The sequence below is a fragment of the Alligator mississippiensis genome, chromosome 3 (assembly GCF_030867095.1).
Source record: "Alligator mississippiensis isolate rAllMis1 chromosome 3, rAllMis1, whole genome shotgun sequence".
Taxonomy (NCBI): Eukaryota; Metazoa; Chordata; order Crocodylia; family Alligatoridae; genus Alligator; species Alligator mississippiensis.
In genome coordinates this window covers 204324665-204341368 of record NC_081826.1, presented here as the reverse complement: position 1 = coordinate 204341368, position 16704 = coordinate 204324665, and the positions used below count along the sequence as shown (strand labels likewise).

Below are 16704 nucleotides of genomic sequence, written 5' to 3'. Positions count from 1 at the left end.
TCTCTGGTGATGGAGAGTCCTCAACTTTTCTAGGCAATCTATTCCACTGCTTCACTGTTCTAACAGTGAATACATTTTTTCTGAATATCCAATCTCGTCTGACTTTGCTGCAACTTCCAGGAATTGTTCCACATCCTCCACTCTTCAGCAAGGGAGAACATGTGCTTTCTCTCTTTATGGAAGACTGCTATCATGTCCCCTCTTAGGTACCTTTTTTCCCAAGCTGAACTTCAGCTCCTTCACGCCCAAATCCTTCAGCCTCTCCTCATATGACTTGCTTTCCAATCCCTTTATCATCTTTGTTGTCTGCCTCTGGACCCTCTCTAACTTTTTCATGTCCTCTTTAAAATTTGGAGCCCAGAACTGTACACAGTTATGTAGATAAAACCTAACCAGTGCTGAGTAGAAAGGCACTATCACCTCTCATGTCCTGCACCTAATACTTCTGTTGATGCATCCCAAAACTGCATTTGCCTTTTGTGTGGTTGATGTATCCCAAAACTGCATTTGCATTCTTTGGTAACTGCAGACTCATATAGAGACTTTGGTCTACCAAGACTCCAAAATGCTTTTTCCATAGTACTGCTATCCAGCCAGGTGTCATCCATTTAATATTTGTGTTTTTGACTATTCTTTCCAAGGTGTAGCATTGACCTTCATTCTATTAGTTCTAGTCCAACTTTCCAATCTGTCTTTCTGAGTGATGCGTACATCCTCCAGTGTGTGTGTGTAATTCTTCCTTGTTTCATGTCATCTGCAAACTTGCTGAAGAAGCTTTCTATGCCAATATCTAAATCGTTAATAAATACACTGAACAACACTGGGCTGAGGACAGACCGCTTTGGGACGCCACTAGAAACTCTGCCATTCTGACATGGATCCATTTACAATTACCCTTTGTTTGTGGTGGTTGAGGCAGTTATCTGTCCACTTCATAGTGATTCTATCCAGCCTACATTTCTGCAATTTGTTTATTAGGAGGTTCTGTGGGACCTTGTCAAAAGCCTTGCTTAAGGCCAGATACACTATATCTACAGCATTCCCTTCATTCATTCAAGTAGTTACTTTGTCAAAGTAGTCAGGTTTATTTGGCACTATTTGTTTTTCACAAATCCATGCTGGCTGCTTGCAGTTTGCCTTTCCTCCAGATACTTGCAAATGGCCTTCCTTAAGATATGTTCCAGTAACTTCCCAGGTACAGAGGTAAGGCTAACTGGTATGTCGTTTCCAGAGTCCTCCTATTTTTAAAGAGGGGCACTACATTGGCCCTTTTCCAGACCTTTGGTATCTGGCCCATCTCCCACAACTTCATGAAGCTCATGGCCAAGGGCTCTGACATCTCTGCCAGTTTCTTCAGGACCCTGGGATGAAGCTGATCCATCCCTGCAGACTTGACTAATGCTGAGCTTGTAATAAACAACCCTATAGTAATTGCATATAGACAAATTACTGTGGGTACCCATAGACTTAGTTTATCCAGAATTGATGCATTTTACCTTTTTTGAAACTTGCAAATTTTAGCACAGGTATTCCATAAATACACTTTTAAGCAGCACTTTGGCACCTACTTATATATGGTACAAATTATGCATGATAATTAGTCCAAAGAAAATGATTTACTATATAGTTCATTGGGCTGGGCCCCAGAAGAGTCGAAAGCATTTCAAACTTTGGTGACCCCATAGTTCAGCACTGCTTAGTGTGTGTGTGTGTGTGTGTGTGTGTGTGTACTCCCCACAAAGGGGCCATGTTCTAATTACCCTCCATTCATGACTGGAACTGGGTGTTCTTGTCAAGTCCTGCGATTCTCCAAAAATGTATATGTAGATGAGATGCAGGGCAGCCCAGTCCATCTCCAGCTTAAGGAAGGCAGGACCACACTAATCACTTTTGGCAGCCCAAGTGGGGGTGATTCTGAGTGAGCTGTTTGGGACTCCGTTTGGTTATATTTGACGGAAATTTAAGGCTGGTGAAGAAACAGGAATAATTAGACATGGGAAAGAAAGACACAGCTCAGCTGTGGGAATGAAGAGGGAATGAGGTTTACTTGTATGCAACGGTAAGAAAAGGAGCTTTTTTTCCAGTGCCAGTTGGAGGAAAAAGCCACCTCTTGTATTTGAGTAAATATGGTATTTTATTAGGTATCTTGTTGCAGCTTTTTTTTGTGTGTGTGTGAAGGTGGAGGCAATGTAGCTTTTGAGCAACTCCACTTTTTTCATTTTCTGTTAAGAGTTTGCCGTGGCTATGTAACTCATTACTTCCTTGGTCTTTCTTTTCTGGCCAAGGTACTTATAGAATGGTGTCTTGTTGTCCTTAACCGCTTTGCCAGGTGCAGCTCATTCTTTATCTTTGACTTCCTGATTTTGTCCCAGCAGGTTCTTGCTGTTTTCTGGTATGCTTTGGTAACCTGTCCATTTTTCCATTGCCTGCATGTTTTCTTTTGTATTTGACACATCCTGAAACTCCTGGTGCAGCCACATTGATTGGTTTCTTACCATTCTTCATGTGCTTCCACTGTGTCAGAACTGTTTCTTGTTGGGTTTTCAATACTGTGCCCTTTAGAAGCTTCCAGCTCTCCTAGGGAGGCAGGGAGGAAAGCAAGTAAATAATTTAGGATGCAGATTTGTGGACATTTACATAAGTCTTGTAAAAAACATTTATTTAATGAAAATATAAACACATTCTTACTCTGGGGGACTTCTAGATTTGTCAAAGAAAATCTCTCTTTTATGCCTTCCACAAAATTAAGTAGCAGTGTCATCATGTAGAATTGTACATTTCCACATTCCCATTAATTTTACTCTTATTTCTACTTCTGACTTATTTTGAAATTTCTCTTTCTTATTTTTATTATAGCAAGACTTTGCCTATAAAACATCCCTGGAAAGGTGAGCCAAAATGCTACATGGTAGGTAGTGATGTAATCTGAAAATTTCTTCTACATCTTTTTTTTTTTTTTTTTTCCTTTCTGAAAATGAAACCTAGGGAAATTAACTTAAACTGGTTGTTTGGACACTCTGTTGAAGTGTGGGAATGTGTGTAGGTAGCCCTCTTGGGCTGAGAGGGGAACTGAACCTAGGTCTCCCACTTCCTAGGTGAGTAAGCTGTTTATGTATATTCAAACCCACATAATTTCACACTAGCAGGAAGAACCAAAGCCTGTGATATTAACTGGAGTTGCTAATAACCAGTTATACATCAGGTGGTGCTTACTCCTGTCTGATTGCTTCACAAAGGATTTTTAAATTTGTAGGGAATATAATTTGTACCTTACCTCCTGTATATTGTTGTTGAGCTTCCATAGTGTCCAAATAGGATGTTTGTGTAATATTTAACATAGGGAATGAAGTAAAACCCATAAAGTTATGCTGAGTTCAAAAAATTACATGCTGATTTAACTACAGGGGAGAGTTTCTGTTATCCCACAAAGCCCTGCTAGCCTCCCTCTGCAATGGTGTCATTCCTGTGCTTCACTCCGCTTTTTATTACGTTTTTGTTTTTTCCCTCCCTTAAGTTGCACAAGCACACACTACAAATTATGCTGTGTCGTAAGAGCTCATGCGCCCTTTTCAGTTTAAGTACAAGATAAATTGCGTGTGTGGAATTAAAGTCCAGCACAAAGAGTGCTTGAATTCTAGCAGTATCTTAAATTCCCAGGCATTGATAAACTTGCTGATAAACCCATCTTACATATTCTAATATTATATATTTGAATTGTATACATAGATAAAATATCATTTTCTGCTGTTCTATATTTGGCTTCCCTGAGGCAAATTACTTTGCTAAGAACTGTGCTAACTGATTTGATCTTGAAACTTCATTTGGTAATTGTGACATTAAGAAGCAAATTTACCCAGGAAACATTAAGAGGTAAATTTACCCAGGGAAAGGTTGTGTATGTTGTTGACAATAAAGCTTGTGACATTGCCTGCATCACTACCATGCTCTCTGTCCAAGCTTTGAAGACTCAGAAGTAAAAATAAAAAAGTAAATAAATACAAATTGTCCGCCGCTATGTTTTGTGAGGAGCCAGACCTTGGTGAGGATTATATCTGCTCAGAAAATGCCTGATGCTGACTTGAGTAAAGGAGTACCTTGTTTTCAATTTCCATTTGTGCTTAGGTGTGAGGTACACAGACAGCTGCTCCAACTGGGGCAGTTCTGGACATAGGCAGAAAAAGAAGGTTAAAAAAGTAAAGAATTACTAAAAAAAAATATTATTATTAAAAGACTTAAAGAATTATTAAGAAAGTAAAGGACTACAGGGTTTTGTGCCTGTAGTTGAGAAGGGTGGGGTTTTTGGATCTCATATTAGGTCTGTAGGTATCTAAATTCCTGTAAGTCCTTTTTCTTTTTGGATCTCACTTTGGGTTACTCCATGCTATTCCTTGGTTGATTGATGATCTTTTAGCATTTTTAGTTTTACTCAAAGTTCAAAATGATTTTGCTTAAGGTAATTTAACTTTCTCAGTAAGTTGCTGTTAGATTTCAAGTAGACTTTGAAAAAGTAAGCACTGGTGGTTTTTCTTAGAGGAAGTATAGAACCTATGCTCGTTGAAGTTGCCTTAGACTAGATTTTTTTTTTCTTTTAAGAGAAGTTGGCAGCTGTCCCCTTCAAACAGCATTCATTAAGTCAGAAGCTCTTAAACTGTGGTCTGTGGATTATTTTCTGGTGACCTTTGCATAGCTGCCTGATTATGTCACTGGCTTGTTCATATTTCAACACTTTGACTGCACTCAAAGAAGCTAAAATGCACTACGTTTTCTCTTAAGCAGTTGACATGCTTGCTTCAGGATGACGGTTTTTTCCTCAGCGAGAGAGATGGTGTTCCACATACCTACAGTTGACAGTGGAGGCATGTACAAAATTAGCTCTTATTATAATATATATGAATCATGAAAAAAGTATGAGGGATCCCGCATTAGGTAAAACCATATGTTTTGTAGGATAGTAATTCAGAGCATTAACACAGGGGAAACAATGAGTTGGAAAAATATATCTTTCTTTTCAAGTTGTGAGTTGAAATTGTTGACAGAAGAGAAAGTCTGTTAGGAACCTGCCATTTGTTACCGTAATTCTCTCACTCCATGAGGGTGTATTCTAAATGTGTGGGGTTTTTTAATTTTAATGTCTTGCTAATACATGTGCCATCATGATGGCCCTAGTGCTGAAAGTCTTGTTTGCACAGTGGTACAAAGCATGTTCTTTTCCCCACCCATCCCAGTGCTCCTGCAGTTGGAGAAATATGGATATTTCTATATACCCATTGACGCATTTGGCCTCTCAGCTGAGGCTAGAAATAAATGTGCTTAATTTTAATTATGATTTTTGTGACGTGTATACTTCTTGAATCAAAGCTGAACTGGAAACCACAGACTTTCAAGCGGAACAAATGCCAAAAAAAGTTGAGTAAGTCACAAACAGCCTGGACCATGTTCTAACCAATGACTTAATGGGAGACTGCACCTTGTACTTTTATCTGAATCATTCAGGCTGTTTTTCATTCAGCACTCACTTTTATTAAGAACATGCTGTAACTTTTAGGCCAAATGAATGTAAAAATTCAGTGAGAAAATGCAGGGTTTAAATGGACAGAGTTTTTTGCTCCATTATTAGCTTGAAAATTGCCTCAGAAACACTTACCATACAATGATCTTGTACTAGAAGATAAAATGAATCTGCAATGTACTGGCAAGCCTAAATGATAAATATAATGGAGACAATATTTATCAGCAGCTTTCATTTTAGGCTGTGTCTGTATTAAGAAACTAAAACAACCCCCCCCCCCCCCAAGAACCTAAACAAACAAACAAAAACCCAGCCTACTGACGTTAGTAACACTCATCACCTAGAATACCAAGCACGTGTAGCTATGTTTCTCCTAGCATTTTGAAAATAATTAGGAGACAGGAGCAGGAGAACACAAGAATTCAAGATGAAGGTTGCCCAGAGGAGAAGGTGAGGGCATGGGGAATGGTGGAAGAAAGACCATTTAAAAATGCCAGGAATGTCTTTAAAAATCACATGTGTATCTCCTTACTGAACATCATGCTTTTATATTGCAAACTTTTCTTGCACACCTTTTTTTTTCGTCTTAACACTGTGTGCTATTTTTGGGCTGAGGAGTATGTGTACTGTTTTATTAGTTTAGTCAATATCTTATTATTGGTTTAATTGCCCCCCCATGTGAAACTGTATTTAGTAAATCTCATTTTGTGATTTTAATCTTGAAACAATGACTTACTTGTCTGCCAGTTGCTTTAGTATTTTCTTCCAGCTTCCTGCTGTCATATCTCATGCATTTGGTACATTGTACAAAGTCCAGTGTTGAAAGCAAATACTGTAAACTTCATTAGCCTGGTTTGTATAAGAGGACACCATGTGTACACAGACTTTCCAGGTCCCTGACTCTTCACTTCTCGGAGTCGCATGCATTGCTTTATCTGCTGAGTGAGAGAGCATATCTAATTGTACTCGTGGATCTAAATTTACCTGAGCACAGACCTGGCTGCTGGCACACCTGAGTTCCTCATATTCACTGCTTGCTTAAACTTCTACCTGGCCTTTTGCTGAAGAAGAATCACTGTGTTTCTTCACCTGCAAGAAAGGGAGAAAATATAATCTGCCTACTTTGCAGCCAGGTTGGGATGATTGGTTAATATTTATACAGCAACTGGAAAATGTAAGATGCTAAGTATTACCATAGCAAGATTAAGAAACAGTTCACTGCCTATTGGAAACATTTCCACGTAAATTATTAAACGGGATTTTTCTGCAAATGTTGGTGTCCTGACTGACTAATTTTTCATGGTTCCTTCATCTGGTATTCGTTTTGTTATGGTCTCAAATTCAGGAGGATGTTTAGAGCTTTACCAAAAGGATCTCTTGAACATGATGCACAAAGGATGTGTAAGCTATACATTTTTATCTGTGATGCAAATGATCTTCCAATACTTTATCATTTCACCATCAGTCCTTTGAGGTGATAACTTCAAATCATTACCAATGTGGAACAGGGGACCCAAACCCTGTTACAAAGAAAAAGAGGTTAGGGGAGGAAAGGCAGCAGGGTTCTTTTTAGTCTTGAATCATTGTAGCCCGGAGAAGGGGAGGATCACCTGATTTAAGGAGAGAGACTGCCAGTATGGCCAGGATGGAGGAGATCCCTGCTGCCAAGGGAAGCCTTAGCTGGACAGGAGGGTGTGAGCAGCTTGCAGTAGAGGGGGAACAGGGACCCCAGAGAGAAGATGCTGGACCCTGGGCTGCAAGGCTCACACTTGCAAAGCTTAGTCCACAGCCTGCCAGCTGCAGGACCCAGAAGAAGAAAGGGAATAAAGAGATTGACTACACCTGTGCCCAGACAGCTGGAAGCCCAGGCATGGCTGAAAGAGAAACTCTCCCCAGGCTAGAGAAAGGGGGATGGCCATGGTGGCGGAGGGAGACAGAACCCCACAAGGAGGCCTGGGCAGGAACTGAGATGACGAACTTCTGTTGACCAAGAATGAAGGAGTGAGTGCTCAGGAACTAGGAAGGATCTCTCGCTTGCGCTCTCGTTCTCCTTCTCTCTTTGTGCCTTGGAAAACCCCGGGGAAGGGATACAAAGAATTGAGGGTGGTTTTATGTTCACCCTGAAGGAGCTCCAGAGGGGGCTGAATATACCCAAACAGACTAAGAATTGTCCATGTTGATCCTGATGACAGTGGTCTATTTATGAGAGCCCAATACGGCCTGTTCTCATTCTTTTTCCTTTTTTTTTTTTCTCTTTTTTTTCTGCTCATGGCAGTAGTAACTGACTAGAGCAGCTTGTGCAGGGGGGCAAGGTGGCTGCAATACACTATAATTTTTCCTGTGGTTTTTGTTTTTTGGACTGACTTTGATGGTTTTGGGGTGAGACACCTAAGTGGGGGCCAGAGCCCAGACTGTCCAGAACCTAGACAAAAAAGGAGAACTAAGATTGGGAGCCTGGCAGGGCTGGACACCCACCCGCTGATGGGAAGGAGAGCAGGAGAAAGAGAGAAGGGGCAGTCACACACTGCCCAGTCAGACTTGGGGACTGTGGACAGGATAGGGAGACAATGCGCCTAAGGCCTAGGCTTAGGTTTCCTAAATTCAGCCCCTTGGGGAAACTGCTCAGTTGTGGCAGGCGAGAGAGAGAGGTCCTGGACTAGGGAATTGAAGTATGTAGCCAAGTACTGCCCTGCCACAAGGTGGTGCCTGGTTATCCCCAGAAGAGCAAGCTATTACATAGCATATGAAGCAAAACTATATTTAGCAGTCATTTTGTATTTTATTTTCAAAACATAGTGTACGATCTTGGCATTCAAAGATTAGGAAGATAACATGAACGTATAGGTATTGTTATATTGAATTAGGCTGTTCAGTTACTGGATTATATGGATCATCTTCATTAATAGCCAGACACTTTCTGTATTTCTTCAATACCAGAAATTCTGTAGTCGGCAGATAATGGAATAGCCTGAATGTAGTCCAAGCTCTTTTAAATGTGGATGTATATGCTGAAGCTCATCTAAAATTTGTGGATCTCTCCTTTTTGAGAGGTTATTGTGAAGCTAGCCTCATTGGCCAATTCTGATAGTGTTGTATAGTGGTATTTCTCTTTGCACATTTAAAACTTGCTTCCTCTGCATCAGGAACTGAATTATACTTTATAAAGCATAATTTTCATCATCACTTTGAACTGGAAACCCAGGTGACACTAGGACTGATTACTGGGTAGATAACAAACAAAAGCAATGCTGTCCATTAGCGTTGCTGTCATTTAGATAAATAGCTGAATATTTTCTCATTTCTGGTAAATGACTAGGTGCATTACAGTAATCAGTGTCAACATTATCACTTGCAGTCAGCCTTTCCCACAGAACTGGAAGAGTCAGAACAGTCATTCCATCTGCACTTCAGTTTGTCCTTCCAATTTGAAAGCTGCACTGGTAGGCTACAGGCAGCAGTGGTGCCTCTATGAAGTGCTTCCTTTTGGGAACTGAGGAACTCTTGTATACTGATCTCAGAAGCCCTTGAAACACTGAATGAGCATCCTGGGATGCATAAAAAAGAATTGAAGGAAATTACAACTAAGCACAGGAAAATACTGGTTTACACAAATGGATTGCTTTTGAAGCATCAATAATCTTAATCTTCCTGTAATCTGCAAAATGAAGCTTCCTTGTTTCATATCCTAGTGTTAGACACCGAGTACGAGTTCATAGTTGGTGTTCGGCTGTGAATGATTATTTTCAGATAGTTTTTTTTTGTTTTTTGCTTATGTATGTTGAGTCTGTTGGCTTCTGTGGGTTTTTTTTTCTTCTCTTCAGTTTGCCTCTGGAATTGAGGGAGAGTAGAAGGAACGTTATACAACTCTGTCTTATCCCAGGTGGGGAATTGAGAGTTGTAGTTGGTACGAAAATGGTGATTTTTTTCTCTCCATTGTTAAATATTGTTTATGGCTTTATTACAGTTTATTTATAATGGCATAATTATTCTTTTAGTGTTTCTTTCCTGTACTCTGGAAAGTAGGCTTACCGGATCTGTCAAAAATAAGAACGATTTATAGGATATAGGATGATGAAACATTCTTTTTCCCAAGTCTACTTAAGTACACTTAACCTAATGGTCATTGTGATTGTGAGATTGAAGTGCAACGGAAAATATATTAAGCCAGTATTGGAGACTCCTGAAACTTCTATTTAAGCATCTTTTGTTTTTTTTTAAGAATAAATAAAAATCTTTAATGTTCTCCTGTCCCTAACCCCTTTATTCCTTGGCTAGAACAATGTGTATGCATGTGTTTCCTTCCTTTGTCATAATTCAGTAGTTGAAATAACTGCAGTAAAGATCAATTTTGTTAATGAAGTGTTAAAACAAGAGTTTGGAAAGTGTTTCCTGAGAATGGGCTTGGTCAGCATTATTTAATACAATTTTTTTTTACTTCTAGCTGATGTTAATGAACAATATCACAACAAATGAACGATTGATCCAGAATCTCCAAGGTAACCTCTTATGTAGTACTACAGTACTATCCTGTCAGAGTTAGGGGCCAGCTCTCTAAAAGACTAACCCTTTTCTCTTCTACATTTTTGAGTATGTGAGTTTTCCATTCCCAGTCACAGGAAAGTGTGTAGAAACTGCCATAACATAGAGACTGGTTCAGGTATAACAAGACTGTTCAGAAAGATGTTTGATGCAGAACCCCAGAGCTTTGTTCTCAGTAGCGGAAATAATATGAAATAGAGCAGACTCCCTGGTGAATCAGTAATTAATTAACTTATTTTTTTCAGAGGGCAATATTCCCTTTTATATGGGCACATTGTGGACTGTGGGAGTTGTACATCCCTGTTACCTAAAGATAATTTGGCCTAATTTATCTTTAGGATTGACACTTGGGAATCCTTCCTAGCAAGTTATGTCTCCACTGTCTGGGACATTGATAAATTCACTAGCTTGGTGAATAAAATTGTCAGCCTTTTTGATGCTTTGTGTATAAAAGCTTGTTGTCAGGAACAAGGCATTCAGAATGTCATAGCATAACGGATGAGGTCCCTACCAGGGAAGGCCTGTAACTTACAAACAGGTCTGCTTTGTGAAGAAATTATCTATACACTGCATATTACAGTAGGTGATTGTAAACTTGAATTTAGGTAACTAATAGGAAAATGACAACTGTAGTACACCATGTTGTTAAGTCCTGTGGTTCTCTAGAATGCTGGGCTTCAGGCCCAAGAACAGTCAAGGAAGGTAGATGAATTGAAGTTCTCTCTTTGGAGCCAGAAAGTGACTCCTGTAGTCTTCTTTAACATGCATTAGACAGAAAACCCTCCTAGTCTTCCATCTCCCTATTGGCAAAGAAACATAATAGATGCAGCAAATGTGATTGTGTATTTTTGTTACAAGGTGGGTTTTTTAAAATTACTTCGGGAGATAAGAAAGGTAGGCAACTCAGCACTTTTGCTGTCAAGTTTACAATTTTGGTATTTTTTCTTAATATTCTTTTTTTTTTTTTTTTTTTTTTTTTTTAAATCCTCTTGGCCCAGAGCACTTGAAAGTGTTACAGATGGAAAATGGGAAGCTACAGCTGGATGTGTACCGGTATCAGAAAAACCAGACTAACCTTCAGAGGAAATTTTCATATGATCTGTAAGTTTGTTCTTTTAAATAGATCATAGAATCATAGAGAAGTAGCGCTGGAAGAGACCTCCAGAGGTGATCTAGTCTAATCCCCTGTGCCTGTGGCAGGATCATCTCCATCCAAACCATGTCATACAAACCATAATCTAAACTCTACGTAAGACTACCCTCAGCCCTGACAAAACGCAGACCTAACACCCTAACCTGCCACAGGTAAATCAGGGGAACCACAGCAGCCAATTTCCTGCCTCTATGAAATGTTGTCAATGAAATGTTGCTCAAGAGATCCCGAGTAGAGGGCCACACCCCTTGCTAAAGAGGAAAGAAGGAAGGAACCCTCCCCCCCAGTCTATACCAATTTGAGCATGGGGTAAAATTCCTTCCTGACCCCAAATATGGCCACTGATCTTACCCTGAGTAGAGGAGCAAGACACTAGCTAGAAACCCCTGGCTTTGATTGCAGCAGGAGCATTGGCGCACACCAGCTCACATCCCCAGGCTTGGCTGTAGCCAACACCCAGTGCCTCTAGGAACTCTTAAAAACACCCTGACACATACAGCAGAAAAGGGCATGGGTGGTGGGGGTAAACAGCAAATCCCGGATGCATGGGAAATACCCACAGTAGAACATAGGCATAGCTACACCTAGATCATCCCCGACCAGTAGCTGCCCAACCTTTTTGTGAACACCTTCAGTGATGGAGAATCCACTTCTCTAGGCAGTCTGTTCCACTGCTTCACTATTCTAACAGTGAAGAATTTTTTCCGGATATCCAATTTAAATTTACTTTGCTACAACTTCCAGTCATTAGTCTGTGTTCACCTCTCTGCAGGAAGAGAGAAAAGTTGCTTTCCTTCTTTTTGGCAGCCCTTCAAGAGATAAGATGACTTACAGAAATAAAAATCAAATGGTTATTGGTCAGAATATTCCTTGGCCACCTGCACTTGAGTACCTTTTCCATAGATACACTTTTAAGATATGAGAGTTAATTGATTCATGCTTTTCTTTTTCTAAGATTGCCTCTCATTGGTTTCTCTTTATACACAAAGCTGCTTGTGGCTCTATTACCACATTTTCTGACACTTCATAAACACTTCTGAATGCATTTCTCCGAGCACCCCCACGAGGGAGAGAAGTACCTATCTACTCGTTTTACAGATCGGCGACATTTCCTATACTGATCATAAGTTGTTCTCTTCTCCCTCCTTTCCCCTATCTGTAGGAATCATTGATGTCTGGTTCTCTGTATTTTTTGGAAAATAAACTAATAAGACTTTTTTGTTTGGGTTATGAGGATGACTGTGGATGTCATTTAGTTAGCATCAAGGTAGTTGGTGCTATCCATGTTGGCTGCAAAAGAACCACTGAAACAGTAACTGGACCTTGTATAAAGAGTAGATTTTACGGATTCTGCTAAAACTCAGCAACCACAACCAAGAAGATTAAATTATGGACTGGATTCTTCAGGCCAAACTTGAAATTGTTGTGAATTTTTCCTGGGTAGCAACTAAAGGATTAATATCCTTTTTGCTTCCTTCTGCTGTTGTTTGGATACAATCAGTTAATAAGCCTATAAATCATAGTTTTATTTGATACTTCAGTAATGTAGCACTTCCTGCACCAAATCAGGTCCCAGATTTGAACTCCCTTAATACAAAGAAGACATGGCCAAAGAAAACACATAAATACAGTATTTTAAACAATACATTAAGCACAAATGTCATTTTATGATAAATTTCTTTTAAGTTCTTAGGCTGCCAGTTTCAGATAATTTATGCTGAAAGTTTCCAGCCACCATTTAAAAGTGAAAACGCCTCTGAAATGATTAAACGTGTGTCTTGTAAATTTTCAGAATGAAGACACTCCTCTTAAATGAGGAGTCATTGGGCAAAGGTTAGTGCTGTGGGGCAATAGAAGTGTATAGGCTTTTTGTTTAAATTGTAGAGTAACGCTTTTTGTGATGACACACCTTGTTTACTTAAGCCACCTGATCTTCTGATTTTGAAACCCTGTCAGCTCTCTAAACAGAATGGGGGAGAACAGAACATAGCTCTTGCACCTGTGCTGCATAATCCTCTCTAATGGCAGCAAGGAAACTCCAAAATTACACATCGGCAATTCCCGTGGAAAGGCAAGTTTTGCAATAGCAAGTGTATTATTGTAAAGACTAGCTTTGTATCACTTGCATGATAATGACCCAGATCTGTGCCCAATTCTTGCACAAAACACTCCCCTTTCATTGTGGAATGGGCATTGGTACCATCCTGTCAGATTTTCCAGCCTGTCTGTCCATCAGCTGTGGGGGGAGGGAGGGAAGACTGACTGGATTTGGGAGATGTCACTCAATAGTCTGGCCTGGCATGAACACTTAAGTTAAGTGGCACCAATAAAGCCATTATTTTAAGGATATGAATAGGGGATCAGAGTACTTGCAGAAGCATAAGGTCCTGAGTGGGTCTGTGGGGATAAACCTTGTTTTCAGGAGAAGAGGAATTGGGGGTTAGACATTGATCTTGGCTGACTCCTTGACAGGTTCATGTTGGACCAACTAGGAGGAAAGCCTTATGAGAATTTCTTCTCTTTAAGAGCTCTGCTGTGGGTTCCTTTCCCATGCAGGGCATATTATGAGTCCATGTTTGTCCAATTGCTATTTGTCAAGAAACACAGAAGCTAAGTTTCCTTTGCAGAGTCATTGCTTTGTACATATGTACACATTCTCTTTTCTTATACTCCTTATTAAAATAGCCATAACATAAAATTGCCACACTTTCATGATCTTCATTTTAATGGCATATTTCAATGTTGCTATTGGAACCCTAACTTCTACTTCAGAAGTGATCATTTTCTGGCTTTTTATCGGCACAGATCCTTTTGTAGACTTCACTACTTTTGCCAGTCTGCGTGTAAGACCTTTGTAACATTATTTTGATTAAAAAGTCAAATAGCTATTAAGGTATGCTAAAACAAAACAACCCCTCTTAATATATTATTGCTAGTAAGGTACAGTTTGCCGTTGTAGTCAGTAAATAACATGGGGAGGGTATAAGCCTTCATGATCAGAGGAAGACCCATTTTATTCTGCCAGCTCAGCATTGCTAATTTTCTATCACCACCTTTAAGATTTTAAATTCTTCTCATATAGTCAAAGATGAGGAGTGGCAGAATCATTCTGTATTAGGAAATATCTTAAAATGAGATAGAAATCAGGTACAGTTGTCTTGTTTGAAGTGGATAACAAGCAGGAGGAACTAGCACTCCTATTCTCCTGTGGGCATTACAATCTAGTAGGGATCACGAGACCCTCACATGAGGGTCTAGTAGGGGTCGGACTCCTCACGTGATTAGAATGTAGTCACAGATGGCTACACCCTGCACAGAAGGGACTGAGTAGGGAAGAAAGGTGACATTGGCTCCAAAGAAAAGTGGCTTGAAACCCTCCGGGTCAAACTACCAGGGGGGGAACGACAAGAGAGACCTAACTGTAAGTGTTACAGTTGTACTATAGACTACCAAACCAGGGGGAGGAGCTCCATCTGGAGTGCTCTCGAACTGGCAGAGGCCACGTGTGCACAGGACATGGTCGTCATGGGCAACTTCAGTTACCCAAACATCGCTTGGGAGGAACACTTGGCTAAGTCTAATTGGTCATGTTGCTTCCTGACCTGTCTCGAAGAGCTCTAACTGACTTGGGAAGTGCACGGGGCAACCAGAGGTAATGTTGTTTTAGACTTGGTCTTGGCCAAAGGAGACGATTTGGTGAGTGACTTGAATATAGAGCGTACCCTAGGCTATAGCAACCACGAGACCATCACATTCACTGTCCGTCGCAAGGCAGGCAAATCAGCTAACAGGTTTGAAGTTTTGGACATCAAAAGGAATTTCAACAGGCTCAGGGCAATAGTAGGGGAAGCGCTGCGGGACCAGGGACCGAAGTTAAAAGAAGTGCATGAAGAGTGGTCATTCTTCAAGGACATGGTCCTCAAAGCACAAAAGAAGACCATTCCCATGCAGAAGAAAGGTAGCAGAAGGGCTGGGAAGCCCTCCTGGCTTAATGGGGATATCATGGTCCTTTTGAAAAAGAAAAAAAGAGGCATACAAACAGTGGAAGCTTGGGACAGTCCTCAAGGAGGAGTATACAACAACAGCCCACACTTGTAGGGAAAAGGTTAGAAAAGCTAAGGTGGCGACTGAATTTAAATTAGCAACAGAAATAAAGGACAATAAAAAGTCCTTCTTTAGGTATGTAGGAGGAAAACAAATGGAAGCGTGGTGCCGTTGCTTAACAACTGAGGACAGCTGGTTACCGACACTCAGGAGAAAGCTGAACTCCTGAATGACTATTTGGTATTTCACCAGACTAAGGGGAAAATAGTGTTGGATAAGGTTCAGAATGGGCATGGTGGGAATGACTGCCTTCCTACTGTTGACGTTGAGCTGGTGTGGGATCAGTTAGAAATATTAGACATTTATAAGTCAGCAGGACTGGATTAAATTCATTTGAGGGTGCTGAAGGAGCTGGCTGAAGTCATTGTGGGACCTCTGGCGAAACTCTTCCAAAACTCGGGCTTGGGGGAGGTCCCTGAAGACTGCAAGGGGGCCAAAGTTGTGCTCATCTTCAAGAAGGGGAGGAGAGAGGATCCAGGCAACTATAGGTCAGTTAGCTTGACTTCTATCCCAGGGAAAATCCTGGAAAAATTCAGCAAGGAGTCTATGTGCAATATATTTGCAGAAGGTAGGATTCTGAATGACAGCCAGCATGGCTTCATTGCAGACAGGTCTTGTCTTATCAATCTCATCTCCTTCTATGACCAGGTAACTCACCACCTGGATAAGAGAGAGGAGGTCGACATCGTATACCTAGACTCCCAAAAGGCCTTTGATCTGGTATCTCATGATGTTCTCACGGGAAAATTGGAGGATTGCGGGCTTAACTGCTCAACAGTTATGTGGGTAGGAAGCTGCCTGCAGGGTAGGACCCAGAGAGTTCTAATGAACAGATCTGTGTTGTCCTGGTGAGAAGTGGCCAGTGGTGTCCCTCAGTGGTCCGTGCTTAGTCCAGTGCTTTTCAACATCTTTATCAATGATTTGGATGTGGGGGTGAAGAACTCACTGGCCAAGTTCTCAGACAACACCAAGTTATAGGGGAGCATGGTCATGCTGGAAGATAGGCTGCAGATACAGGCAGACCTAGACAGGCTGGCAAGTTGGGCGGATCAGAACCAGATGAAGTTCAATGTTGAGAAGTGTAAAGTGCTCCGTCTGGGAATGAGTAATCTCCTGCACACTTACAGGCTTGGTGGCACCTATTTGACTAGCACCACAACTGAAAGGGACCTAGGGGTAATAATAGACCACAGTATGAACATGAGCCGTCAGTGCAATGCTGTAGCCAGCAGAGCAAACAGTACTCTGGCATGTGTCAACCGATGCATTTCAAGCAAAACCAAGAAAGTGATTCTTTTGTTTTATTCAGCATTGGTGAGACTGCAGCTGGAGTACTGTGCCCAGTTCTGGGCACCGCACTTCAACAAGGACGTGGAAAATCTTTAGAGAGTCCAGAGAA

At 40.8% G+C, this 16704-nt stretch overlaps 1 protein-coding gene across 4 annotated transcripts in view; it reads left to right on the top strand.

Moving 5' to 3' along the window:
- Positions 1-16704, top strand: part of GOLM1 (golgi membrane protein 1) — a 60217-nt gene that overhangs the window by 26742 nt on the left and 16771 nt on the right. For all 4 annotated transcript variants that reach the window (XM_014608784.3, XM_006265664.4, XM_059724829.1 and 1 more), the window contains exons 4-5: positions 9951-10005; positions 11047-11149. In XM_014608784.3, the coding sequence (XP_014464270.1) occupies positions 9951-10005; positions 11047-11149 (158 nt within the window). The remainder of the gene's footprint in view (positions 1-9950; positions 10006-11046; positions 11150-16704) is intronic.